The 27870-nt window shown below is 42.0% G+C and overlaps 1 protein-coding gene across 7 annotated transcripts in view; it reads left to right on the top strand.

The window, feature by feature from the left end:
* Positions 1-26402, top strand: part of TNRC6B (trinucleotide repeat containing adaptor 6B) — a 247651-nt gene extending 221249 nt beyond the window's left edge. For 4 of the 7 annotated variants that reach the window (XM_061204453.1, XM_061204449.1, XM_061204452.1 and 1 more), the window contains 11 exons: positions 4367-4498; positions 4778-4873; positions 5034-5214; positions 13198-13335; positions 15678-15854; positions 17172-17318; positions 17572-17667; positions 20545-20769; positions 21207-21277; positions 24474-24613; positions 25562-26402. In XM_061204453.1, coding sequence (XP_061060436.1) covers positions 4367-4498; positions 4778-4873; positions 5034-5214; positions 13198-13335; positions 15678-15854; positions 17172-17318; positions 17572-17667; positions 20545-20769; positions 21207-21277; positions 24474-24613; positions 25562-25949 — 1791 coding nt within the window. In that variant the 3' untranslated portion in view covers positions 25950-26402. The remainder of the gene's footprint in view (positions 1-4366; positions 4499-4777; positions 4874-5033; positions 5215-13197; positions 13336-15677; positions 15855-17171; positions 17319-17571; positions 17668-20544; positions 20770-21206; positions 21278-24473; positions 24614-25561) is intronic. The other 3 variants (XM_061204451.1, XM_061204454.1, XM_061204455.1) reach the window with 3 other exon arrangements.
* Positions 26403-27870: the final 1468 nt, after the last annotated feature.

Below are 27870 nucleotides of genomic sequence, written 5' to 3'. Positions count from 1 at the left end.
ACCTAGAGCCCATGCTCCGCAACAAGAGAAGCCACTGCAATGAGAAGCCGCGCACAGCAACGAAGACCCAATGAAGCCAAAATAAATAAATAAATAAATAAAATTTAAAAAAATAAAACTGAAAGAAGGGAGGAGAAATGACAGTTCAGACAATGGCTCTTTATTTTGGAGGCCAGCAGGTTGGGAAAGAAAATAAGCAGAGGAGATTTCCCATGAATCATAGATGAAAGCTTTGGAAAGGAAGTTAGAAACGTGCTGATCAGTACAGACAGCCTGGAGCAGCACGGTCTGGTAGAAATGTAACACAAGCCACATGATGGAATTTAAAGTTTTTAGTAGCCCCATCTAAGAGATAAAAAGAAACTGGTAAAGTTAATTTAATAATATATATTCTGCAAACCAATATATCTAAATTATTATCATTTCAACCTTTACTCAATGTTTTTAAATTATATTAAAATTTTTACTTTCCTTTTTTTAATACCAAGTCTTTGAAATCTGGTGTATATTTTACACTTAAAACACATCTCGGGACTTCCCTGGCAGTCCAGTGGTTGGGACGCCACGCTTCCACTGCAGGGGGCATGGGTTCGATCCCTGGTTGGGGAACTAAGATCCTGCATGCCACGTGCTGCGGCCAAAAAAAAAAAAAACAACCCACATCTCCACTTAGGTTAGCCATGTTTCAGCTGCTCAATAGCCACATGAGACTAGTAGTTAACATACCAGATGGCACAGGCCTGCAAACAGAGTTATTGTATTCGTTTCTTTTCTAGAAACTGCCACAGCAAATGACCACAAACTGGGTAGCTTAAAACAACAGACATTTATTCTCTTACAAGTTCTGGAGGCTAGACGTCCGATAGCAAGGTGTCATCAGGGTTGGTTCCTACTGCAGGCTCCACAGGAGAGTCTGTTCCGTGCCTCTCTCCTAGTTTCTGGTGGCTGCTGGCAGGGCTTGGTGTTCCTTGACGTGTAAATGCATCACTCCCATCTCCACCTCCATATTCACGTGGCATTCTTCCCTGTTTGTCTCTGGACTTTCTCTTCTTCTAAGGACACCAGTCATTGGATTAGGGCCCACTGTAATCCATTATGTCCTCATCTGAAACTTGATTATGTCTACAAAGATCCTACTTTTGAATAAGGTCACATTCTCAGATCACAGTTGGGCATGAATTTGGGGGGGTGGGGGACACAGTTCAACCTGGTATAGTTGTTAAACCAAATGAATTTAAGATTCACACTGTGAAGGTAAGAAATACGATTTCATGAGTCACTGAGGTATGGTCTAAGACTCTGGTTTGGAATATGGTGTGATAGCGTAGGATATATCTCCACTCGTGGCCTCCTTCCCTGTCCCCGACCGCTCCCGCCCCCCCCCCAAACAAAAAAAAGAAAAACTTTTAATACAGTGAGGTTAGAACCATTATATCAGAGACAATAAGTTAAGCCACACTGGTGACCATTTGGGTGAACTCAAAGGAGAGATGAAGAAGAATTATTATTTGAGAGGAGTTGTGGAAGGTATGTCCCTCATGCTGGCCATAAAACTGGTGCAGAGGTAAAGTGCACAGTAATGGTGTGCCTGCTTTGAGCTCCTATCTGCTAGGGGTCTGTTAAAATAGAAAATCAAATAAGGTGGGTTTTTGTTTTGTTTTGTTTTGTTTTTTAAGTCAGTTTATCTTTTATTTTTTAATTGAAGTATAGTTGATTTACAATGTTGTGTTAGTTTCAGGTGTACAGCAAAGTGGTTCGGTTATATATATCTATATATCTGTTCTTTTTCAGGTTCTTTTCCATTATAGGTTATTACAAGATATTGAATATAGTTCCCTATGCTATACAGGAGGTCCTTGTTGTTTATCTGCTTTTTATATAGTCGCGTCAGACAAGTTTTTTAATTGGTTGGCAGCACTCAGCACCTCGTAGAGAGTAGCGAGGAAGCAGCTGGGCAAACTATTACTTTAAATCAAAATACTTTCCAAAGTGAGAGAATTGATAGTTTAAGTGCAACTGCCTGAGATCTTGGAAGAAAACGAGTTGGTGAGCCGAGTATAGGAAACTTGAACTTAGATGTTTTTAGACTAGAAGGTGTCAAAGAAAAGATAGGCAGATATTCTTGAGAATGTAGCGGACAGTGACTCAAAAGTATTAGGAAGCTGAAGAATTTAACTTTGACTGTGATGCTAAAGAAAGGTAACATGGGAAGACCCCGTGGCCTTCTGATGAAAGCTTTCTGTTGACTCACGTTTTATAGGGTCATTTTTAAAAGATGGAAAGTAAGGGTATGCAAGCAAGGGTGAATGTGTGAGAGTCATGCTGGGAGATTAAAACACAAAATAAGTTAAGGCTTGTAAAAAAGTAGGCAGGTCAAAAGTGTCTTAGAACTTGGTTTGGTGCAATGTGGTGACTGGGAAAGGAATCATAGCTTTGGACTCTTCATATAATGCTGACTGATTAAGTGGAAAGAATATTTTTACTGCTTTTGTCTTCTCTGTTAAGAATAAGGGTGTTCAACCAAAAGGGTTTAAGATGCATTAAATCCTACAGCAGAGAAAGAATTTGTTGAAAGAATTGCAGAGTCCTGACTGTGATCTTTGAAGAATGCTTGGGGTCTTCAAGGAGGAGAGTTTAATAATGACAACCCCTCTTTCCCGCCCAAATCCTGAATTTTTAAGACAAAAAGAGGAAGGCTTCCAGGGGCCTAAACGTTCTCTTTACTACCGAGAAAGCTGATACTGGAGAATGTGAGCTTCCTAATACTGAATTCCAAACTTACCCCCTAGTAACTGGAATAGGGCAGTCCTCCCTGTGGGCTTGCTGCCAGGATGTAAGGGAAAGAGGCCCAGAGTGTTATGATAAAGGTGGATGCCCCTCTGTTGGAGCCTCAGGTCAGCAATGGGAAAGAAGCACCCCTCCCCTACAATGAAGTAAGGAGAATGGGGGAATTTTTTTTTTTTTTTTTAATTTTGAAAGAACAAGGAAAGTGGCTTAAAGACTGATGAACTTGGTGCCAATTCCAAGCAAGATTCTAGACAAGATTATCAAAAACATGGTTTCTGAGCACCTGTACTAGGAATCGAGAATCATAGTTTGCTAACATATTTGAACTTAACTCGTTTTCTTCACTGATTGGTAAAAAAATTTTGGATTATAGGAACGATAAAGTTGTTGTATCTCTATTTTGACAAGTCATTTGACAAGCTGTCTAAAACAGTTGTGTTGATTAGAAATGATTGACTATTCCTGGACTTCGCCTGGAAGGGTGACTGTTAGTAAGGTAAAATATGAGAGGTTCATTCATCTAATAGGTGTTTATCGAGCATCTGCTATGTGCCATGCATATAAAGATAAATGTAAAGTCCTAAGGATCAAAACATAAATTAATAAAATTTTTAAACCCAGCTGCTTAAAAATTACACGGGGGAGTAAAACACCCCATGTAATTTTAATTTAATGCCCCATCTACAATTTTAATATTGTAGATTTTAATTGACAGTAAGCTTAATGTGTGAGTTAGGAGTTGATCATCAGAGAAGTTGAGATCTTAGGAACTGTTAAAAGCATGGCTTTTAGAAGAATGGTTAGTGATGGCCAGGTCTACCCAGTATTAGACAACTTTAGGAAATGGCTTTTCTGTCCTGGGCTCTGCATTGAGAAATTGAATGAGATACAGGTGAGAGAACTGATCATATGTAGCCTGGAGATGAGATGCAGGGGAGCTGTAATCATTGTCTGGACATCTGAAGAACCATCCTGTGAGATAATATGAACATGTACAGAGCGCATTTCTAAGCATTTGACATGGACTAACTTGTAAAATCCTCAAACAACCATTTTGGAGATAAGGAAAGTGAGGCTTAGAAAGGTTAAGTAAGTCACTTGCTCTGAGTCCTATACCTTAGAAATGGCAGGCCCACACAGTCTGCCTCTAGAACTAAGCTTTTGACCAGAATGCTATTTACCACTCATGGAAGACGGAGTAAGTTTGTTCTCCATGGCACTCACTGATTCAGTGGGTTCAGTGGATGTTTTTATAGCACATTTCCAGTAATAACTTCTCAGACAAAAGTTATATTATCATTAATTTTTTTTCTTGATATTTTCTAGATTGCAAAATTCGTAATTTTTATTGTAGAAAAATTGTAAAGTCTAAAAAGAGAATTAAAAAGCTCCTGTAATTTCACCACTCAAAGACAACCATTGTTAACACTTTGGTGTATTTCTCCCAATCGTTTAATATTTTTCATAAATATTTTTCAAGGAAAAAATTGGCAGTGCTTGCTTTAGCTCTAATAAGATTCATTTCACGGAAAAAAAAATTTTATTTTGATAAATTCTGAAAGTTCCTTCTTTTGGCTAGGTTTCTGCCTCAATGCTCAAGCAGTTTCCCAACAGTGGCCTGAATCCAGGTCTTTTCAATGTGGGGCCCCAGTTATCTCCTCAACAAATTGCCATGCTGAGCCAGCTTCCACAAATTCCCCAGTTTCAGTTGGTAAGTAGCAGATTTTCCTCCTATAGCTAAAAAGGTTACTTGCTTTTTTTCTTTTTTTCTTTTTTTTCTCTTTAGCTTTTATTTGCTTCATTTCATGCAAACTGTTGAGTGTGCTTAAGGGTTGATGTATCAGCTCAACTGCAGGTAAATGTGACCCGTAGACTGGGAACTCGGTGGTGCTTCCCTCACGGGCACTTGATTCATTCACAGGCCCTTTCAGTTTTCCCAGTCAGTCTGTCTTAGGAAACTTTCGTCCTCTCTTTCTCCCCTGCTTTGTAGGCGTGTCAGCTGCTCCTGCAGCAGCAGCAGCAGCAGCAGTTGTTGCAGAACCAGAGGAAGCTTTCTCAAGCCGTGCGCCAGCAGCAGGAGCAGCAGGTACGTGGCACCGGAAGGGTCCCCTGGTGCTCCGTGGGAGGGATGCATCTCTGCTTAACCTCTTCGATGGCAAGCACGACTCAAATGCCGCCTTTCCCCGTGCGGTTCAGGGTGTTGGCTTCTCACGTGTCCGTTTTCCCTTGTGCCTGCTCGCCTCCAGCTGGCTCGAATGGTGAGCGCCCTGCAGCAGCAGCAGCAGCAGCAGAGGCAGCCCAGCATGAAGCACTCGCCGTCTCATCCCGTTGGGCCCAAGCCGCACCTGGACAACATGGTCCCCAACGCTCTAAATGTGGGGCTCCCAGACCTTCAAACCAAAGGGCCGATACCTGGATATGGTTCTGGTAAGCTGTGAAGTAATGAAAACTGCCTGTTGAAAATTACCTGCCAGTCATGTTCTCAGCCCGGGGGTTGGACCTCCATTACGCTGTTTTCACAACAGCTGTGCAGGGTAGGTGAATATTTGTATCCCTCTCTTTCAGGTGAGATATCTGAGTTATTGATGTCCTAGAGTCTCAGTGGTTTCCTGAAGCTCACCACACAGTAAATAACAGAGACAGGCCTCCACCTTCTCTGGGTCCAAAGCAGTCTTTTATTACTTGTGAGTGGCAATCAGCTCTCCTACCACCAGGAGTTTTTTCAAGCCAGTTAAATGTTTGTACCTGCTGTGACTGCTACACACGTCTGAGGTTATAATCTAATAAATTATGTACAAGTTGAGGCGTTTAGCTCTCCAGATAAAATTACCTTCTCTTGAAAAAATGGGGAACTGATATTAAAATTAAAAGGCAAACTGATAAAATTCTTCTGATATTAGTAGCTCATCTGATTTAAATAGAATTAGCACAAGTAAAGTTATACCTTTGACATTCATCAAGAATTTGTTGGCAGGCAAATCGTAGCTCTCTCAGAACTGGGGAACATGTTGTAAGCAGAGTCCAATCAGCGAGGCAACAGTGATTTAAAAATAAAATTAAAAAATTAAAAAGGTACCACACCCCACAGTGGGTTTCTTCTCAGACTGACAACATTTAGATTTTCTTTCAGTAAAGACAACACTGTTCTTTGCAAACTCAAAAACAAGAGTTTGGGGAGACTTGAAATCCATACTCCCAGGTGACAAAGTGACCCTGGACAAATGGCCCTGCTCTCTGTGCTCTGTGAGGTGCCCACTGCCCCCTGGGGAGGCCACATCCAGAGAAGAGCAGAGAGTTCAAGGACTCCTTGATCCTGGATAGTTGTAAGGGAATTAATTTACAGATCCTCAAGTTCTACCAGCTGTACTTAAAAATGATTTGCCTGAGAACTGACTTATAAATTCAAAATAAACTTTCTTCCATATGACATAAAAGAAGGGCAGATTCTCCACCATCCCGTATCCTATTAGAGCATGCTTCTCTGAGGTTCCAGGCAAGGAGGAAGCCTCCCTTGATGACTAATGATGGTGCCATTACCCCTGGGTTTCCAGTCTTCACCTTCTGAATCGTGTCTTCTGTTACAGATGAAGCTTGACATAAGAGCCTGGGTGTGTTGGTGTGTGTTCAGTTGTTCTGAATTTAGACACTGTACAGGATAGTGAAGTGGGGCAACTGTGCTTCTTTTACATCCGCTTTAGTCAAAGGGTGCGTAGTTCTTGAAAAGGAATCCAGTCGTATAAAGCAAAGAGAGCATCTGGAGGCCACAAGTGGCTTTTCCACTTGTTTTAAGAACACAGTTCTTTTCAGGCCTTCTCAGTACTCATCCTGAGGGTATGTCTTAGTTGGAAAGAAAAGCACCTTTGAACAGCTTGAGCAGTATAGTTTAGTGAGACTGACTCTTTGAAACAGACGTTTTCACAGCGAATCAGGTAAAGCCTGTGGATAAACTTTTATGTGATTTCCTTTAGACTGGGTATGCACTGGTCAGTTAGTTGTTAAAAACCTAAAATCATGATGTATTTATTTCAATGACAGTCTTTATAACATCTTTACTATCTGCTGCCCCCTATTAAAAAGTAAAACTATGTGTTGGCTACAAATCTGTTAATTTTTAGCAGTGTATACCTCTCTTATTTATTAAATATATAGAAAATTTGTATCATGATGTCTTATTAGATTAATCGTGTTGTTTGTGATTATTATACTTAACTATTCCTAATGACTAAAGGATCAGAGTTCAGTATATATACATATGTACATTTACGGAAGAAATTTCATGGGTTTTTTTTTTTAAATCATATTCCTGTTTCATAAGTAACTTAAAAATTTAGTTCTGCATTATAATCCAAATTAAGTAAGGAGGAAGAACATATTGACTTATTTACATCTGCTCACTTATTAAACAATGGATAAATTAATTTTATTAGATCTTTATATTAATTGTGATCTGACCACTTATAATCTGCCTTACAAGATGCGTTTTGCAATTTATTTCACAGTTACAATTCTCCTTAATTCATACTACCACATTTCTTGGAATTGAAAAATTGGGACTGAAAACAAGTCTGATTTGGCTGGCTATTTTGAATAAAATCTATAGCTGTAAGATTTTGATGAAAATATAGTTAAAGCATTTATACAGGTTAAAATTTTTTCAAAAAAGATTATATGGCAAAGCTGTAATAAAATGAATGAATATACATGAGTATAAATGGTGCTGAGTATAGCAAACTAAAAAGAAAGTACCTGTAGGTTAAAGACTAGCAAGAATAATTAAGTTTCTTAATAAATATTGATGAAGCCTCTACTGGTATATTTTCTCAGAATTAAAAAGTTGAATGACTTTCATGACTCCTTAACGGGTTACCCTTAGCTATTTCTGTTTCTGTTTTTTTTTATTTTTTTTATTTTTTTTGTCTGCTTCGGGTGTTCATTGTGGAGCGCAGACTTCCCTCTAGTTGCAGCGTGCAGGCTTCTCTCTAGTTGTGGCATGAGGGTTTTCTCTTCTCTAGTTGTGGCGCGTGGGCTCCAGGGCTCGTGGGCTCTGTAGTTTGCAGCATGCAGGCTCTCTAGTTGAGGTGCGCGAGCTCAGTAGTTGTGGCACGCAGGCTTAGTTGCCCCGCAGCATGTGGGATCTTAGTTCCCTAACCAGGGATCAAACCCGCATCCCCTGCATTGGAAGGCGGATTCTTTACCACTGGACCACGAGGGAAATCCCCCTAGCTGATTGTTTTTGTAAAGTAGATGGTTTCTAATTTTCTGCTTTTAGCAAAATGGAAAATATACCTAATTGAATTGTCACGTGATAATGACCTGTCTAAAAATTAGTATTTATACTAAATATATACTAAATACTAAAAGTAGTTTTAGTATTTGTTTTATTGAGTGGGTGGGGGGGGGGAGGAAATATACCTAAAAAGGAATGTAAAGAAATAACTGATGTAATTACAAGGCTCCTCCTTTTTCCATCTCCTTATTTGTGTAAGATATCTTAGTGCTTTATCAAGTCTACAAAAATTTTAAAAATAGGAATAGTGTGAACTAGATCTCATTCTAGTATTAAGTCATAGTCACTCACAAATATCTGAACTAATCGAGAAGCAAAGTCGCTCATCAGGAAGGGCATGTCAAATAAAATTTTACTTTTTATGTTTAAAATTTATCAAAATATGTAATATTTCTGTGTGTGGTATATCCAGTGAAAAGTAGAGTTATGAATAGTAGAGATTATTAAAATAGCAGAAGAATAACTGTATCTTCCCTGGTATTATGATGTGTCAATATCACATGTGCATGTGGACATGGATTAGAACAGTTGTATTAAAGGGGCAACTGTGGATGATTTCTTTCTTTTATAATTTATTCTTTATTATAATTATTATTTTTTTAACATCTTTATTGGAGTATAATTGCTTTACAATGGTGTGTTAGTTTCTGCTTTATAACAAAGTGAATCAGCTATACATATACATATACATATATCCACATCTCCTCCCTCTTGCGTCTCCCTCCCACCCTCCCTATCCCACCCCTCTAGGTGGACACAAAGCACGGAGCTGATCTCCCTGTGCTATGCGGCTGCTTCCCACTAGCTATCTGTTTTACATTTGGTAGTGTATATATGTCCATGCCACTCTCTCACTTCGTCCCAGCTTACCCTTCCCCCTCCCCATGTCCTCAAGTCCATTCTCTACGTCTGGGTCTTTATTCCTGTCCTGCCCCTAGGTTCATCAGAAACATTTTTCTTTTTTTTTTTTTTTTAGATTCCGTATATATGTGTTAGCATACGGTATTTGTTTTTCTCTTTCTGACTTACTTCACTCTGTATGACACACTCTAGGTCCATCCACCTCACTACAAATAACTCAATTTCGTTTCTTTTTATGGGTGAGTAATATTCCATTGTATATATGTGCCACATCTTCTTTATCCATTTATAATTATTTTAAAACCCCAGGAACTTGTTTTTTTAATCTGCAACCAAAGTAATAGTGGAAAATATAGAACTACGGCAAAGAGAGTGAAGGAGTGATCAATTAAGGACAAGTTAATTTGAGAGAGTTTCCTTAAGGAGGTAAGCCCTGAGACAAGCGGTAGTGATGAATAGACAACGAATTAGAGTGTGTGGCAAAGAAAGTAATTCTGGCAAGGACAGATAAGGTAGCCAAGGGCTTGTATTTGTAAGAATGATAAGGGAGGTAAAAGGAATGTACTGGTGAAATGAGGCCCTGGAAAGGCAAGGGGCATGTCTTATCTCTGATGTACCTTAGCTCCTAACACAGAGCCTGGCACAAATTAGGCTCTCCATAAATATTCATTGGACTGAACTAAATGACTTGTTTGATTAGAAGTTCTGTGTCGGGGAACTGGAGAATTACTGGAGGCCACTTGATGGACCGAGGAAGTTTGGTTTGATGAAATAGCAAGGACAGTCAAGTCAGTGTTTTCCTGGGTTTGGAGGTGTGATAGCTCATGAGCAGCCCCAGAGGTCACGAGTGGAGTGCCCTCTGCCTTCTGTTAATGCAGCCTCTAGAGCACAGAATTCCTTTCATCCAGATTTGTTGAACACATTCTATTCTAACGTCAGGCCAGTCACTATGTCACGTCGAAGAAAGATACAGTTACATACAACCTTGCGCTGATTTTCCTCTCATAGTTTTGGGTTTGTAGATTGGACCTTTCAAGGCACTGTTATCTCCTGTGGTTTTTTGGGGTTTTTTTTTTTTTTTTTTTTTTTGCCCTCTTCAGTTTTTTTTCCTTACCACGCTTTATTGTTTAGTTACGGTGCTGCCATATCGTGTTGGCATTTGATCCACAAGTTTCTAATGAGAAAGATGCCCACTTTACCTAAGGTTCAGGGGGAACTGCTCAAACTCTTTTCTCTCCTAAGATTTATAACTCTTACTAATTTTCTACATTTTATGTGTCACAGAAGAACTCTAAGCAGCTGAAATTAAATAACTTTAATTCATTGTGAGTTTTAAATTTTAGAGCAACTTTAAAGAAAATTAATATATAAGGAACGGTTTCTTATCTTACTAACCCTTACATTCTTCTTTTTAATCCCAGGTTATTTTCAAAAGCTCTTTCTCAATGATTAGAACCGAGCTTTCAGATGGCCTGGAATCCAGGCACTTTGGGCTGGTTTTCTAAGTCAAAGGTAGAGGTGTAATTTGCCCAAGGAGTAAACCCACGTAGGCCACTAAAGCTGTATCAGAGAAGGCCCTTGTTCCTTTCAGCCTCCCTCTCCTCCAGTCTCATTTCATTTTAGCCACATAGGACAAAAGTGAAAATATCTTAAACTCTTCTTTTTTAAAAAGAAGGGTTCGGGGACTTCCCTGGTGGCGCAGTGATTAAGAATCCGCCTGCCAATGCAGGGGACACGGGTTCGAGCAATGGTCCGGGAAGATCCCACATGCCGCGGAGCAACGAAGCCTGTGCGCCACAACTACTGAGCCTGCACTCTGGAGCCCGCGAGCCACAACTACTGAAGCCCGTGCGCCTAGAGCCTGGGCTCTGCAACAAGAGAAGCCACCGCAATGAGAAGCCCGCTCACCGCAACAAAGAGTAACCACTGCCCACCGCAACTAGAGAAGGCCTGCGCGCAGCAACGAAGACCCAACACAGCCAAAAATAAATTAATTAATTAAAAAATAACAATAATAAATAAAATAAAAAGAAGGGTTCAATCTGAAATATTTCCAGCTCATTCCAAGGACTTCTCCCCACCCACACCCTCCAAGCAATCACTTGGACTAGTAAAGTCAGTTACAAACTGTGTGAAAGGACAGTGTTCCGTATGTTAATAGCAACATTTTAAACAGGTCAAGAAAGGTGTTAGAACTGATTTGATTTATTGTGCATTTATAAAACTGTCCCTGACAAGAGAAGCACAGGGGAGAAAAATGTGACCTGGGCCCCCAGTGGGATTTGGATAGATGGAACTTGAGGGCCAATAAGACAGCACCAGATGGTAGGAGAGTAAAGTGGGTACAGCGTGGAGTCTGGCCTGGTTGGAGCTGCACGTCCACTAGGGGAAGAATAGACCCCACAGGCCACCTGAGCTGAGACGTGGTGGGAACCCTGCTGACCTCCTTGGGTGTCCATGCTTGCATGTTGTTGCCACCCTATCTATGGCTCATTCTCCTTTTTCTGTTTTTTATTCATTATTCTTCCCTTCCCCTGTTTCAGTGGTTGATTTTAGTCCTTTACTTTTTTTGAGCATCAGTTTGAAAAGTATTAAATACATTCTGACCCAAAATGGATGGTGGACCCTGTGAGGCTACATCAGCAAGCCTCTCCTGTCTGGCTTTCACCTGTCCAGCCCTGTGCAGTGGGAAAATGTTACCTGCCAAAACCCTTGCTAAAAGCCTGACACCTGGCGGCACATGGCGAAGTAAACTGAATCTCTTGCCAATTGCCTATTCAAGCTATGGGGTCTTTGTCATTATATAAAAACTTTTTTCAAATTGATCTCCCAGATTCTATCTACCCCATTCTCACACTGTCAGGTCTCTTTGTAAAATACAGGTCTAGTTATCTCTCCTCACTTGCTGAAGAATTTCATCTCCTGTCTTAGAGGGGAAAAAAAGGTCTAGACTCCTCAGCCTGATACATGAAGACCCTACACGCCACGCCACTTCATTGCACCCCATCTCACTGCATCCATAGGCAGCCAAGCATTGGAGTCACATTGGGCTTGTCATCGTTCCCTAAACACGCCTAATTGTCACCAGTCAGAGCTTTGTACTTGGTTTCCTTGACTTACTCGCCTACCTAGCCTAGGTCCAGGATCAGTGTCCCTCTGCAAAGCCTTTCCTCCGCCAGAGACCCTGCCACAACTTAATAGCTGCTGTTACACCAGGTTGGGGTTTTGTTTTGTTTTGTTTTTAAATTTATTTATTTATTTATTTATTTATTTATTTATTTATTTATTTATTTATTTTTGGCTGCATTGGGTCTTCATTGCAGTGCACGGGCTTCTCACTGCAGTGGCTTCTCTTGTTGCGGAGCATGGGCTCTAGGCGCACAGGGTTCAGTAGTTGTGGCGCACGGGCTCAGTAGTTGTGGCTTGCGGGCACTAGAGCTCAGGCTCAGTAGTTGTGGCGCACGGGCTTAGTTGCTCCGCGGCATGTGGGATCTTCCCAGGCCAGGGCTCGAACCTGTGTCTCTTGCATTGGCAGAGAGATTCTTAACCACTGCGCCACCAGGGAAGCCCTGGGGTTTTTTTTTTAATAGATTTATTTATTTATTTACTTATATATTTATTTATGGCTGCATTGGGTCTTCATTGCTGTGCGTGGGCTTTCTCTAGTTGCGGCGAGCCGGGGCTACTCTTTGTTGCGGTGTGTGGGCTTCTCATTGCGGTGGCTTCTCTTGTTGCAGCGCACAGGCTCTAAGCGCATGGGCTTCAGTAGTTCTGGCACGCGGGCTCCAGAGTGCAGGCTCAGTAGTTGTGGCGTACGGGCTTAGTTGCTCCGCGGCATGTGGGATCTTCCTGGACCAGAGCTCGAACCCCTGTCCCCTGCATTGACAGGTGGATTCTTAACCACGGCGCCGCAAGGGAAGCGCCCACCATGTTGGTTTGACGTGTAGACGTCTCCATCTCAGTTGGAGAATTGCTGGCCCCACGTTCTGTTTGACACAGATGGATAAGTGAATGCACACATGCACTGAGATGGTCTTAATGAGATGGCAGTCGTACATGTTTTCATGCCTGAACAGAGTCGTCACTTTTTTAGCAAGCAGGAGCCAGGATCAGCATTTTGAATCAAAATATCTGTTTCTGAGTGAAGAAAACTTCATGTGAATTGGTCTTTAAGTGACAAATGAAGCTATTCATGGGTTCTACCTCAGAACTCTTGGTTACTGATACTATAAAAAGACGTAAAATGTGGTTCTCCATTTTAGGCTTCAGCTCTGGCGGCATGGACTACGGCATGGTTGGTGGGAAGGAGGCTGGAACAGAGTCTCGCTTTAAACAGTGGACCTCCATGATGGAGGGACTGCCCTCTGTAGCCACACAGGAAGCCAATATGCACAAAAATGGTAAGAGCAAACAAAGCTTCGTGACTTGGAGCTGTTCCGACTCTCAGCAGGCCTTGACGAAGTAGCCTATAAACTTACTTTGAAGCACAGATCTATTTTAGCTTTTTCCTAATGAGTCTCTTGATTTTTTTCCCCCAAATCCTATGATCACCTAGGAGAGGAAGATTGGGGTTGCGTGTATTTCAAATTATAAGAAACTTAAATGCTAGTTCCACTTAAGGGGAGCAAAATTTCCCACCTGCAATGGGGTTGAGGGCAGTAGCAGTGAACTTGAGCTCCCCTTAGGTTAAAACCCTAATAAATTGGCTGAGAGAACAGAATCAGTTTTTGGAGCTACAAGAGAGAGATCATAACAAATATATATCATGATGATTGTTTGAGCTCTTTGATCTCCAAAAGATGACTAATAGATCAATACATGAGGTTTGAACTTTCCACAAAGCTTTCTTGTTCTTTATGAATTACAGTGTCTGCAAGACAGCAGTTGAGGGCATTGTAATTGTAGGCTTTGGTTGTGAATGTGGGTCAGCTCTTCCATCTCTGTAATTCTCTGTAAGAGCATCTCCATTTCCCTGTGAAATGGATAAAAGGTCTTAGGACCTTCCTTCAGCCTTTGTTTCAATGTTTGTTTCATTTGACAGTAATTTACTTGGGCTCAGCTGTATCCATGAGAACCAAGTGTAAATAGGGGTCTGACTGGCTCCTGCAGGGGCTTCCTGGCAGCCTCAGCCCCATCAGTCTGGAGCCTTTCAGGGTTCCTTTATAAACCCCTCTTTCATGTGCCCATCCGGTAGGCTGGTGAAGTGGCCACGTGAAGTTCTCTGCCTGCTGTCCCTAAGCATTATCATTTGATTTCATGCTACAAAATCAAGAATGATTTATTGAAATTATCAAATCTGTTTCTGGACTGAATAAGCTCAGCATCTATAGCTTTGGACACTTAGGCTGCTTCCTTAGGCTGATGATTCATTAAGTCCCCTTGTCCCCAAAGACATGATAGATGTATGATTATAAATGCACAGTGGCACGTGAGAAGCTATCTTACAGGTAGAATACTCGCTTGCCTTTTTAGAGCTTATAGGTAATGTTTTCCCATTTCTTTAGCAATCCCCAAGGTAATTGAGCTTTTCATTTCCTGCTACTTCACTACTATGTGCCCTTGAGTCAAATTCCTGTCAGTGGCTCCAGAAAAGCGAATGACTTCTCTTAGCTGAGCATGGAGACAGTTTTAATAATACTTGTGCTAGGCCAAACCAAACAGATTATTTTCATCGATATTTACACAAATATTTTATTTTCATTTTTTTTATTTTTTGGCTATGGCGTGCGGAATGCAAGATCTTAGTTCCCCGACTAGGGATTGAACCCGTGCCCCCTGCAGTGGAAGCATTAATTAAGTCTTAACCACTGGACCACCAGGGAAGTCCCTACACGAATATTTTAATACATTACCCTGGAAGTAATTTTATCTGTTCATAAACAGCATCCTAAGAGTAGATCAGGTAACACAATACCGCATGTAAAATTCATTTGAAAGATAAGTAGAATGGTATCTCACAGAGGTCAAAATTTTCATTTAAAGTAAAGTTCATTTTTTGTTAGTTTAAGGGAATTATTAAGCTTTTAATATTTTTCCTGCCTCCCAGCATATAAAATGCATGAAGGGGGCACCAACAAAACTGCTGAAATGCTCTCGGGACAGCAGTTTTACAAAGGATTTGCTGTTCTTCATGTGTGGAGCCGTGGATCTCAGAGCTGCAGAGTTCACTGCTGGCCCTGTGCTGGCAGAGACCCTCGGCGGGAATGCTGTCTCATTGCTTTGGAATTTAAAGCAATTGCAGATGCCTTTCTCCCCAGCGAACGCCCTCTGTTTACTCTGCTTCTTCCAGCTAAACTAGGCCTGATCAGCACTTAAAGACTTGGGTGGGTTGGTGTCTGTAGAAATGTAATTAAAAACCCTTTTATGTGCCGCAAATTGTTGAGTATTTTTCCTATTCCTCATCCCTAGGTCATTAGTGTAAAAACTGGGGGGATGATGGTATGATTCGTAGTTGATGAAAGTTTTGTTAACTTCATAAGACCCTGGAATTTTAAAATTGAACAGGACGTTCAGGAATGAGAACAGTGCTGTGTGCATAAGTGCAGACTGAGAGGCTGAAAGGTGAGATGAGTCGTCATGGTCATCCTGCTCCCTAATTATGCGGTGGCTTTCAAGTGGGACCTCTGATTCCAGGACTCTTTTTACTGCATCCTGTGTTTGAGTTCCTCTAAATGAAAGCGCAACAAGTTCTGCTCATAGGAGTCCTTTCTGGTGTGAATTAGTTACCTCTCTCTTTTCTCAGGCGCTATAGTGGCCCCTGGTAAGACCCGAGGAGGGTCACCATACAACCAGTTTGATATCATCCCGGGTGACACACTGGGTGGCCATACGGGTCCTGCTGGTGATAGCTGGTTACCTGCCAAATCTCCACCAACAAATAAAATCGGAAGTAAATCCAGCAATGCCAGTTGGCCTCCAGGTATTGTACAGGAAATGTTCTTTCTGGGATATCATTTTTTTTTATAATTGTTAATATCAGGTTCTGAACAGAGTGCTTCTGACACTCCCTTTACTAAGGCATTCACTTTGATTTTTTTCATTCAGTAATTATCGTCTGATAAAAGCAGGGAAGAATTTGCTGTGGGAAGATAGCAAATTTTCATTAGAGGGGGTCTCTGCTCTGTAGAGTTCAGTCAGGAACATAGGTGTGAACGCTGATCACCTACAAGGCAAGTTACTGTGGTAAATACTGCACAGGCACAGATAGGCCAAAGGAAGTCCGTGGAGTGCAGCCTGGGAGTAAAAGAAGGTGACCTTGGAGCCGGGACTTGGCATTCATCCATGCAAAGGATGCCTTGTAACGTGGGTTCTTCTGAAATGTCCAGTGAATTGATTAGTTTATTCACGGAGCAAGTATTTATTATCAGGTTCTAGGTACGCAGTAGTGAGTGCAGTGAGACTATTTGCTATTTGTTTTCTCTTTTTATTCTGATACAAGTAATCTATCTTCATTGTAGAAAAAACTTTTAATTTATTAAAGCAAAATTAAAAACAAGAAGTTTGGTATATGTCCTTCTAAACCTCTTTCTATATGGGTATATTTGAGCTATGAATATGTATAGTTTCTAGTATAATGCATATTCATATGTACTACATACTGTTCTTCCTCATCATGATTAGGAAAATAAAAGTTTAATATAGCTTTAAATATGATTTAAATTAACCGATAAAAAATTGTAAACACTTAAATATTTTCTAGGCTTTCTCATGATAAGCCAAATTATTCCTGCTGGTTGTCCCTGGGCATTCCATGCAGTAGTGGTCATATGTGTTTTCTTTTGTGCATCTGAGCCAATTTCCAGTGAGATAAGTGGGAGAAATATCTCCTCTCCAACTCAGATTTTCTCCCAGTTTTTGTCCTAGATGCCTCACAGTTGTCATGAGACCACACTACTGTATCCTGCCTCCCTGCCCTCAGGCCTGAACTTGCCTGGGAGCAGGAAGAGCAGGAGCAGGGCCTGGGGCCAGACCCTGAGGGTCTGTGGCATCAAGTTCCCAAGCAGAGAGAGAAGGTCAACATGTCTGGATAGCACAGGAGTGCTGCTGGCAAAGTATATGTTCAGGCCGACTTTTTTTTTCTTTTTTTTTTTTTTTTTTAATTTTGTGATGAAAATCTGAGCTAAAATAGATTCAGACGTTAGACTTTTCACAGATCTATTTCTTGTATCAAAAAATAACTTTACCACGTTTTGAACAACTTCCTACCTCTATCCAACATTTGTTCTCCTTATCTCAGAATTCCAACCAGGAGTGCCATGGAAAGGTATCCAAAACATTGACCCTGAATCTGACCCCTATGTCACCCCAGGAAGTGTGCTGGGGGGTACAGCCACATCTCCCATTGTAGATACTGACCACCAACTTCTGCGGGATAACACCACAGGTAAATGAGTGAAACGCCCCTCGTGTTTATTCAGCACCCAGTATTTTCATGTTTGGCAGGCTGTGGCTTCATTTGTACTTGCTGGTATCTCACCAGAAAACATAGGAATATGTAGCTTTTCACATTTAGTTTTTAGATATAGTTTGTCCTTCCTCTTATTAAAGGTTAAATAAAATACTTCACTAGTATTTCACTAGTTACGCTGACATTTATCTGCACTGTTTTCATTTCGTTCTTCATTCGTCATCCAAAGGGTCTAATTCTTCCCTCAACACCTCGCTGCCTTCACCTGGTGCCTGGCCCTACAGTGCCTCTGACAACTCCTTCAGCAACGTTCATAGCACTTCAGGTACGCGTGTGACCCAGTTCTGCCCCTTCGCTAGCGCTTTCCTGTCTGGCTGCCTTCTACAAAGGAAATTGGCGTTTATTTCTTAAGGAATAAATACCTCTATAGCAGTTGACCAGCATAGGTCAGGGTGGATGGAGACCCACCTCTTGTATTGGCTGCGTCCTTGGGGAACTTGCAGTCTCAACAGAGGCAGGGTGAGACAAATACAGCTTTAGGACCAAGGCAGATGGTGACATAATTACAGGGAGCTATGGGTGTTGAGAGGGCAGAGGTTATATCCTGATGACACAAGTGCTTTTCTTTTAACCAGTCTGCCAAGAAAATCAGGGGCCGTGGGAAGAACCAGTTAAGTCCAGGTTGTTATTCCTAAGGCAGCCAATTAGAGCTTGCTTTTCTCTAAAAATTCTTCCACTTACAGACAAAGGCTAAGGGCAGATGGCCAAGGGGAAAAAAAGAGGACCTTGGTTAATTCTACCAACAACATTTGTTGAGTTCCGTGTGTGTGTGTATGTGTGTGTGTGTGTTCAAGACAATAGGGAATGGAAAACTTATTGGTTATAACAGAGCCTTTGAAGTCACTTACTTAGCACAACACCTTATAGATTGGTAGACCAATCATTAGTAATTGGCACCTTGGTCTTGCAAAAGTTGGACCTTAAGCCATTAAAGTCATTAAGGCTTCTGACGTTTATGCAGGCAAATGCAAATAAAACAAATCCTTAGCTACCTACTAAGGCACTGCGGGTTAATGACCTTACAGATTGTCTTCTTTTCCTTTCCACCTCTGTCATATCAGCAGTGCAACAGTACAACAGTAACCTCTCAGGACCAGGCAGCATGCTAAGCCTTCAGCGTGAATTCTTATCTTACCTTCACCAAAGTCTGTGGGGGAGGTCCCGCTATTATCCCCATTTTGTAGATGAAGAAACTGAGGTTCAAAGAGCTGATAGAATTTGCCTCAGGTCCAAGTGAGTGTGTAAAGGAGCCAACTCCATATTCCATGTTTCTAAACACCACCCTACATTATGCTTTTATAGGACTTCTACCTTTTTTTTTTTTTTTTGGCTACACTGCATGGCATGTGGGATCTTAGTTCCCCGACCAGGGATTGAACCCATGCCCCCTGCACTGGAAGTGCACAGTCTTAACCACTGGACTGCCAGGAAAGTCCCCTAGGGCTTCTACCTTTACATGTAAAAACTCATTTTCACCTCTTTTATTCCTGTAACTGCCCATGCCTCTGTTTTAACTATTTTATCTTTCGTTTACAAGCGGTCACCCGAGAGATGACTCAAGCATCACCCTTGTTTAAAACTGAATGTATACATTTCCAACCCTCACCCTCACAAATTTTCTTTTTTTAATTAATTAATTTATTTATTTATTTATTTGTGGCTGTGTTGGGTCTTCGTTGCTGTGCGCTGGCTTTCTCTAGTTGCGGTGATCGGGGGCTACTCTTCGTTGTGGTGCACGGGCTTCTCATTGCGGTGGCTTCTCTTGTTGTGGAGCACAGGCTCTAGGTGCGCGGGCTCAGTAGTTGTGGCTCGCGGGCTCTAGAATGCAGGCTCAGTAGTTGTGGCTCGCGGGCTCTAGAGCCCAGGCTCAGTAGTTGTGGCTCGCGGGCTCTAGAGCCCAGGCTCAGTAGTTGCGGCACACGGGCTCAACTTCTCTGTGGCATGTGGGATCTTCCCGGGGCAGGGCTCGAACCCGTGTTCCCTGCATTGGCAGGCGGACTCTTAACCACTGCGCCACCAGGGAAGCCCTGTCTTTCTTTCTTAACCAACTCTTTTTCTTAGTGGTGCTGCTGTGCATCACTTAGTCGCAGCATCTCAGTCTTCCCTCTCGCCTCTTCCTCACTCTTTCCTGTCTCCCTTGCTTGCTGGATCCAGCCAGTGATGACGTCTCCCAAGTGGTTTCTTCTCTCTCAGATCCATTTCTTCTCTTCCATTCTCTTTGCTGTCATCCACATTTTGGCCCTAGTTTAAACACTACCTGCTAAATCTACTGCAAAAACTCCTGATAGCATCTGAAACTGCCCCCAGCGGACCTTTATGGCCTCCTTTACCTCTCTGCTACTGTGAAATGTTGTTCGGCCAAAACTGGGGAGAAACATATTTGGTACAAAGAGAGTTTAAGTTGAAGCTCGGTTTCTATTTTCCTGTCTTGCTGAGCCGTCCATTTATATCAATCCTTCAAGACTTGTCTTGGCAAAGTCGTTGCTGACAGCCCAGCGTTGTCATTTTCCTCCGTGTGTTGAACATATATGATGTTGCCTGGGTTACCAATTCTGTTGTTCATCTTTTCTGTTTTCCCATCTGAACTTGAAGTTCTTGGGAACAACTGTTTATATTATCCATAGCACTGATTTAGCACCTTAAAAGCAGAGTAAGCCCTTAGTGAATATTTGTTGATTATATTTTAAAAATCTGTTTGAATGTTATCTAGTATTCTGGACCAAGAAAAGTTTAATTTTTAATGTACTTTCCATTCAATCAGCAAGTATTTATAGAATAAATACTTTAGTTCTGCCTGGGTTCACATTCTACTATATCTGTAAGACTAATGACTTTAAGAATACTTCCCTTGAATTTATCTTCCTTTTCAGGTTGTGTTTAGCTAAGAAAGCAGTAGAGAATTAGTTATCTTACTAACTCTTTAGCTCATGTGTTAATTTGTCAATTCAGAGTAAGAGTCATTGAAAATTTATATTTGATAAGCTCAGAGAACAAAATTATTTTGTACTGCTCCTCTTAAATTGTGCCCTTAATATTTTTAGAATTTAAACACGTATGTATTTGTGTGTGCGTGCGTATGTGTATTTGTTAACAAAAGTGACCTGTCTAACCTAATTTCCTCCTTAATTTTCTCTTCTTACAGCAAAGTTCCCTGATTACAAATCGACATGGTCCCCAGATCCCATAGGACACAACCCCACTCATCTCTCCAACAAGATGTGGAAAAACCATATTTCCTCAAGGAACACTACACCGCTGCCCCGCCCGCCTCCCGGTCTGACCAACCCCAAGCCGTCATCTCCCTGGAGCAGCACAGCACCCCGCTCAGTCAGGGGGTGGGGGACACAGGACTCACGGCTTGCCTCTGGTGAGAAGGATCTGCCTAAAGGAGCATCATTGTTCCAACCCGAGGGGCTTATGTTCACACAAATGTTGAAGACACGATGAACTCAGAGGAAATCACGGTTGTTGGGTAGAGGAAAAAGTATCTCTTGAGTGGAGAATTGAAGTCAGCATAAGGCAGAGGGACCCAGGAACTCCCGAGGTACTGATGGAGTAAAGATGAGAACCCTGGGAGGACAACGTTGTCTTGCAAATAAGGCGCAAGAGCGCATAGGATCAAGGTCTAGGAGAAGAGAACTGGCTATTCAGTGACAGGATAAAGGAGGTCAGAGTGAGGCAGAAGGAGAAGATGATTTATAAAAGGAGAGAAGAACCCTGTGGGCTGTTTGAAAATGTGTCTCACGCGTGGCTATCTTAATTTTTTGATCGTTCTTCCTGATCTTTTTTTCTGGTTGCTTCCAGCCTCCACCTGGAGTGATGGTGGTTCAGTTCGTCCTAGTTACTGGCTGGTTCTTCACAATCTCACTCCACAGGTAACCACGCTTTCTTGGGATTTTCTGGATGGGACTTGATTGTATTACGAGAGGGAAAGTCCGAGGTGTGTGGGGCTAGCAGAGAGGAGAGCTCGTTTATTTCCTGGTCACCACAGAGAGGTCCCGCCTGCAGGGGTGAGTCTCCCCAGCTAAGGCCCGAAGCCTACTTCTGAAGCTGGGGGGATGCTGGACACCCAGCTTCACGCCTGCCTTCATGGTGATGTTGACACGTGTAGTTTATAAATAGTGAGCATGGGGTGGTGATCTGGTGAATTCTGTTTAGCAGAGATAACTTGCTGTGTGGATCTGCCTGTCAGAATCTGGAACCAAGCAAAAAAGTTACCTGTTTTTGTGTTACTCATCCAACGAGACTTGTGGCTCACTGGTAACCATTTTTATGCTTCATTCATACACAATTAACCATCCATCTCTGCAGTGGAAGGAATGTGTGGATTTCGTGGCTTAAATGCCGTATGTGTGAATTTCTGTCTGTTAATTTAATTTTCATTTCCTGTCTGTTCTCTTCTTCTCTGTAGATGGCATTACTGATTTGCTCTCATCAGAACGTGCTCTCTGGGTTGTTGTTACAGTGGTGGGGTTTCATTTGCACCAAACCTCCCTCCCTTCCGCTTGAGTTGCCTGATAACTGACGTATTTGCAGCAACATACATGGAGCACTCAGATGAGGTTAAATGAACCCATGGAAACTGAGCCCAGGGCCTTCATTTGGACTTGACAGCACAACCTTTACAACACCTTGTTAAAAAGGAATCAATTATACCTCCCTCCCTTTGACACAGAGAGTAAATTGTCTGGCATTTAATTCATAAGTGGATTCATGCACACTTTACTAAGCCAGCATTTTCCAGAGTGTTCCCATGGGATATTAATAGGTCTCTGGCCTAATATGTTTGTAATACATACTTGATTAAACAAAATTAAGCAGGTGCCTTCATTATGAGGCTTCTTAGACCCTTTACTATGCTTTAACATGTATTATGATCCTCTGTGGGGAAGTACAGATTCTCCTAAATTTATTTGCCTAGTGAACCTATTTGTGGGGAGTAAATCTGGGGCTCGTATTTCAAGGTTCATGTTGAGATGGACAGTTTTCTAAATACAGTTAACATGAGGAACTGTCTGGAACGGCTCTTAATCTCCATATCTAATCAACTCAGCTGAAAGCCCTGGGTTATTTATTTAGCGAAGAGTTGACTGAAGTATAGACATTTTATATAACCATCCTCAAAACATGCCTCATTATTTCTAAGTTGTCACAGTGCTGTGGGTGTAATATGGTTAGGATGAGAGAAGCAGTGTTGAAAGGAGCCTGTATTATCATATGAAACATAGTAAAGGTACAGACTACTATGGATAAGATAAATAAGCTACAAGGCTATATTGTACAACACAGGGAATATAGCCAATGTTTTATAACTATAAATGGAGTATAATCTATAAAAATGTTATACACTTGAAACTAATGTAATATTGTAAATCAACTATACCTCAATTAAATTTTTTTAATTTAAAAATAAGTAAATAAAATGAAAAAATAGTCATTACATTTGTATATGTATATAAATGAATATAGGCGGGCTTCCCTGGTGGCGCAGTGGTTAAGAATCCGCCTGCCAATGCAGGGAACACGGGTTCGATCCCTGGTCCGGGAAGATCCCACATGCCACGGAGCAACTAAGCCCATGCGCCACAACTATGGAGCCTGTGCTCTAGAGCCCGCGAGCCACAACTACTGAGCCCGCGTGCCACACCTACTGAAGCCCGCACACCTAGAGCCCGTGCTCCGCAACAAGAGAAGCCACCACAATGAGAAGCCCGCGCACCACAACGAAGAGTAGCCCCCGCTCGTCTCAACTAGAGAAAGCCCGCGTGCAACAACGAAGACCCAACACAGCCATAAATAAATAAATAAATAAATAAATTTATTTTTTTAAAAAATGAATATAGGAATTGGCTGTGTTTGTGTTAGAAAGAATTGATTCATTTAAAAATCAAAACGACCTAATAGCAGACATCTCACTAATCTCAATCATAGCTTAAAAGGAGGTTATAAGGCCACATTTTTGGGGGACCTGGATAAATTTACTTGTCATCACCTACAATTTATTTATAGGGCATCTATCCTAAAAAAGTCACTTGTGGTATATACTGACATGCTTATATAGTCAATTGTCATTTATAAAACAATGCTAAGAGCTTTTGTCCCATCATTTTCTGTAAAGAATTACGGTGAAACTGCCAGTTTTCATCCTGTAGGGTTTCCATGGTAAAACCACAGAATGTTTCCACTGCTGCTGCCAGTAGCACAACTTTTTAAGGCTATTCCAGTAGTAATCTGTTTCCCTTCCCAAAAAATGAACTGAAATGTTGCACTGAGCAGCTTCAATAAACCTAGTAAAGATCTTGATACAACTAAATCGGAGGGAATAAAGAGATTTGTTCTCTAAGTCATAGGTGAGGAAGGGCAATTGTCCCTAATCACTGAACACCCTAATGCTGAGAGTCTGACTAGGGTGAGCAGCTATAAAAAAACCATTGGTCACGTTGGCTGAGGGCAGCAGAAGGCACAGAGAAGTAGGTAGAAGTAGAGTCTCTCCTTGAGATGGCGAGAGTAGGAGTAAAGAGACGTCAGAATAGTCTGAGCTGGGTCAACCGTCAGCATTCTAAATCGTCAGATGGTTAGCAGTGCCTTTCTTGTTCGTGTCTTTTTTCTGTAGCTTTTTGTGAGATTGGAAGAATGTTACATTAGTAATCATGCTCAGAACTTTGCATGTTCTCTTACATTCTTATTTGGTTACCGTCTTATTTCTGCTTTTTAAGGCTCTACCAGTCAGCATAGGTTTACTTGTTTACCTCTTAAGGAAAATAGACCACAGGTTGAATCATATGCTTTTGTTTTGAGCTGTATTTATACAAATTTTTTATGTGCAAAATGGCCACATTAGATCTGAGCCCAGTGCTTTGAATATCTTAAGATTTGCCTTGAAGACCTCTGTATTCAGTGCAGTCTTTCCCTGCCTTGAGTTCTTCATTTGTCTCTCCGAGACTTATTTAGTACTAATGCTGTTATTTACAAACCGGAAGTCCTTCTCATTCTCAAATATAAGAAAGGTCACTTGACTTCCTTTCCCACCCCATCACCAGTTATTATCTCATGACTGTCATTACTCTTTAGATTGATGGGTCAACCTTGAGAACCATCTGCATGCAGCATGGCCCACTGCTGACATTCCATCTGAACCTAACCCAGGGCACTGCCCTGATCCGATACAGCACCAAACAGGAGGCGGCCAAGGCCCAAACTGCACTGCACATGTGAGTACCCAGCCTACGCTCACTGAGACAAACATGCATGAAGAGGCACATGTGAGTATTCGGGCACCTGCTTAATTAAACAGAGATGCACGAGAACATGCACACAAACGGCATCATGACATGAGCAATTGCTTGAGTACCGAGGTGGCTAATCTCTTCTACCTATGTAAGCATGGATTGTCCTGTTTGTATCCGATAATCAGAATTCCAAAAGTAACAGATTTGTGAAACAGTGAGTAAATTTTTAGTACCATGAAACAAATCCAGTATTTATGAAATGTGAGACGTTGTAAGTGCTGTCCCTTTTCATAATAGGATCTAGCTGCTTTCTTTGGCCTCTGTGGGTGATGATGAATATTGTGGTCTTAGTGGGTAGCAGGGGTTCTGCCTGAAGTAAGTGGGGCTGGATCAGACTCTGACTATCCTCTTCCCCCCCACTGTCAAGGTGGTGAACGGGAGGAGCTGACTCCCCGTGGCTGCAGATGCCATGACAGGAAGGTACACACAGAACAAGCAAGTGATGGGGAGGTCAGGCAGTGAGCCCGGCCCTGAGACGAAGCAGCACTTCAGGTGTCTGGAGCTGGGTCACCTTGATGCTTGGGGCTGTGATCTTTTACCCCCAAGGGGGAAAAAAAAAAGAGGTGACATTTTACTTGACATACAAATTCCATATCCCAAGGGATATTGATATATAATATTCTCCAGTAGTCTTTGGATATCTGGAGATTGAGTGATAACGTTGTTCTCAATCAGTACTTCTCAGTCACCTTTTGGTCTGGTTAAAATGCAGGTTCCGATCCTGTGATTCTGAAAAGCGTCCAGGGGAGGTGGAAGCTGCTAGTCAAAGGACCACGCTTTTGAGCAGTGAGGACTCAAAATACTCAGTCCCTGTGCATGCTTTTAGGAGTTTCCTCAAATGCATAGCTCTTTCCCTCCCCTTTTTTCCAGGTGTGTGTTGGGAAACACTACCATCCTGGCTGAGTTTGCCACTGATGATGAAGTTAGCCGCTTTCTGGCACAAGCTCAGCCCCCTACCCCTGCGGCGACCCCGAGTGCACCCGCAGCGGGTTGGCAGTCCCTGGAGACCGGCCAGACCCAGTCAGATCCCGTCGGACCTGCTCTGAATCTTTTCGGTGGGTCCACAGGGCTCGGGCAATGGAGCAGCAGTGCTGGTGGCAGCAGCGGGGCCGATCTTGCTGGCGCTTCATTGTGGGGACCCCCAAACTATTCTTCTAGCTTGTGGGGAGTCCCGACCGTGGAAGACCCCCATAGGATGGGCAGCCCTGCTCCTTTACTACCTGGTGACCTTCTGGGAGGAGGGTCGGATTCAATCTGAACTTAGAACTTTCAACTCTGACCTCGTGACCTTTTTTGGAACAGCAGCAGCACTAACTTGACCTTTTCGTTTTTTTTTTCAACTTGCAATAAATACATTTTTAAAAGGAAAAAAGAAAACGGAGAGAGAAAAAAAGGTGGGTCATTGACAGACTGTCTGAGCACATAGTTGCCTCCCTTATAACTTCAGTTTTTTCGTTTGGAATATGAATCCAAAAAGAGAACATATCACTCTTGAAATACTTGAATCATGAACGCCAACCTAGAAAGACAATGTGAAGCAAGTACACATACCATTTAAATTTAAACACAAAAAAATTAAAAAAATTAGTTTCTAGTTTTTCACTTTTTTCATGTTATATGGAAGTTGTTGCTAAGAAACATATATACTGAAAAAAAAAATAGCTTTTTAACTTTGTTTGCACTGGGTGTGTTTCCGTCCTTAGGTCTACCATGTTTGGGAGGGAGGGGAATTCAAAAGAATTGTTGGGGTGGGGGGAGGGAAGACTTGACGGAGCCTCACTTTAAAAACAAAAATACAAAAAACCTAAAAAAAAAAAAAGAAAAAAAAAGAAAAAAAAAATTGTGATTGGCTGGTTGATAAATACCAGTGTGTTCTGGCACATGTAACTGCCCAGGCATGCTCGTTCTGGTATGTGTGTGCACGTGTGTTCATGTGCATTCGCGTGCATCCTTCTCTCTGTCTGTGTGTGTGTGTGTGTGTGTGTGCGCGCGCGCCTGTGTCCTCCTCCTCCTCCTCCTCCTCCTCCTCCCCATCCTGATTTCTCAGAAAGCTGCATTGCTGACAGTCCGCAGGCTGGCTGGCCGGCCATCTGCTTTTTATTTTTATTTTTTTTAACTATGAGAACACAGGAGACGAGCACCTGGGGAGCCACTGCTACTGAAGCCACCCCGTTGGGCTGTATTGAGATGAACAGAGTGCTTTTTAATGAGGATAGCAGGGAGCTCCTTTACATTTGCAAAGTAGCCCGAGCGTGAGTTTTCTGTCTCTTTTCTTTTGACCTAGCAGTAGAGTGGAGCACTGCCAAGTCCCCAAAACTAGGAGAGCAGGAGGTACCTCTTGGAGCAACTGTGTGTTTATTTATTTCTGTTTTTTGAATTAAGTGGCTACTAGTAGGCACATCTGAATATCTGTTAAATTTCATGCTGGCCTTTTCATTAGTCTGAATGGGAACAGACAGTAAGGTAGCTTTTAACGATGTGATGTCTCAAAAGCAGAAAAACTGTGTTCCCCCTTTCTTGTGTAATCAGGTATGAGAAATTGGTCAGAAAGTCAGGTAATGCTGAATTTAAAATTTCTGTTGTTCCTCTTAACATTTTACGAAAACAGAAAAAAAAAATAAGTTGTGAGCAGCCTCCTGCAAGCATCCGCAGCCCCTCCCTCTCTGCTCCCTTCTTGCTGAGCGTTACCTGTGCCAGGCCGTGGCGTGTTACAGCACCAGGCCATCACTGACAGAAACGTTTACTTAACGAATGTTCTTAAACCAGTGTGTACTTCAAGCGTTTCCTTTTGTTTCTCTGTGTTGTGTATTTCCTGTGTATGTGGTTTTGCTTAGGCAGGTATAACTTAGCAAAGACTTAAGTATTGCACCTTTTTTTGGTTTTGACCTCTTTTTTTTTTTTTCCTTGTAATGTTGCTTTTTTTATTTCGGTATTTAAAGACTTTTTTTTTTTTTAAGCATCAATGTAGTAGTACTCTGGGCCGAATAGGGGGCAACTTTTAATCCACAGTTATCACCAACATGTATGTACTTATGTTGGAATCAAAATGTATCAAACTGCTTTTTGTGAAGAGTTACAGCAGACCTGAAGGGTACCCCTTTATACAAAACAGATGGCTGGCGGGGCGGGGGGGAGGGGGGGGGGGGACGTGTGCCGGTAACGTGCTAGCACTTGTGTGG

The sequence above is a fragment of the Eubalaena glacialis genome, chromosome 11, assembly GCF_028564815.1.
Source record: "Eubalaena glacialis isolate mEubGla1 chromosome 11, mEubGla1.1.hap2.+ XY, whole genome shotgun sequence".
Lineage (NCBI taxonomy): Eukaryota > Metazoa > Chordata > Mammalia > Artiodactyla > Balaenidae > Eubalaena > Eubalaena glacialis.
The sequence above is the reverse complement of the archived record's forward strand: the minus strand, read 5'-3'. Positions and strand labels throughout refer to the sequence as shown.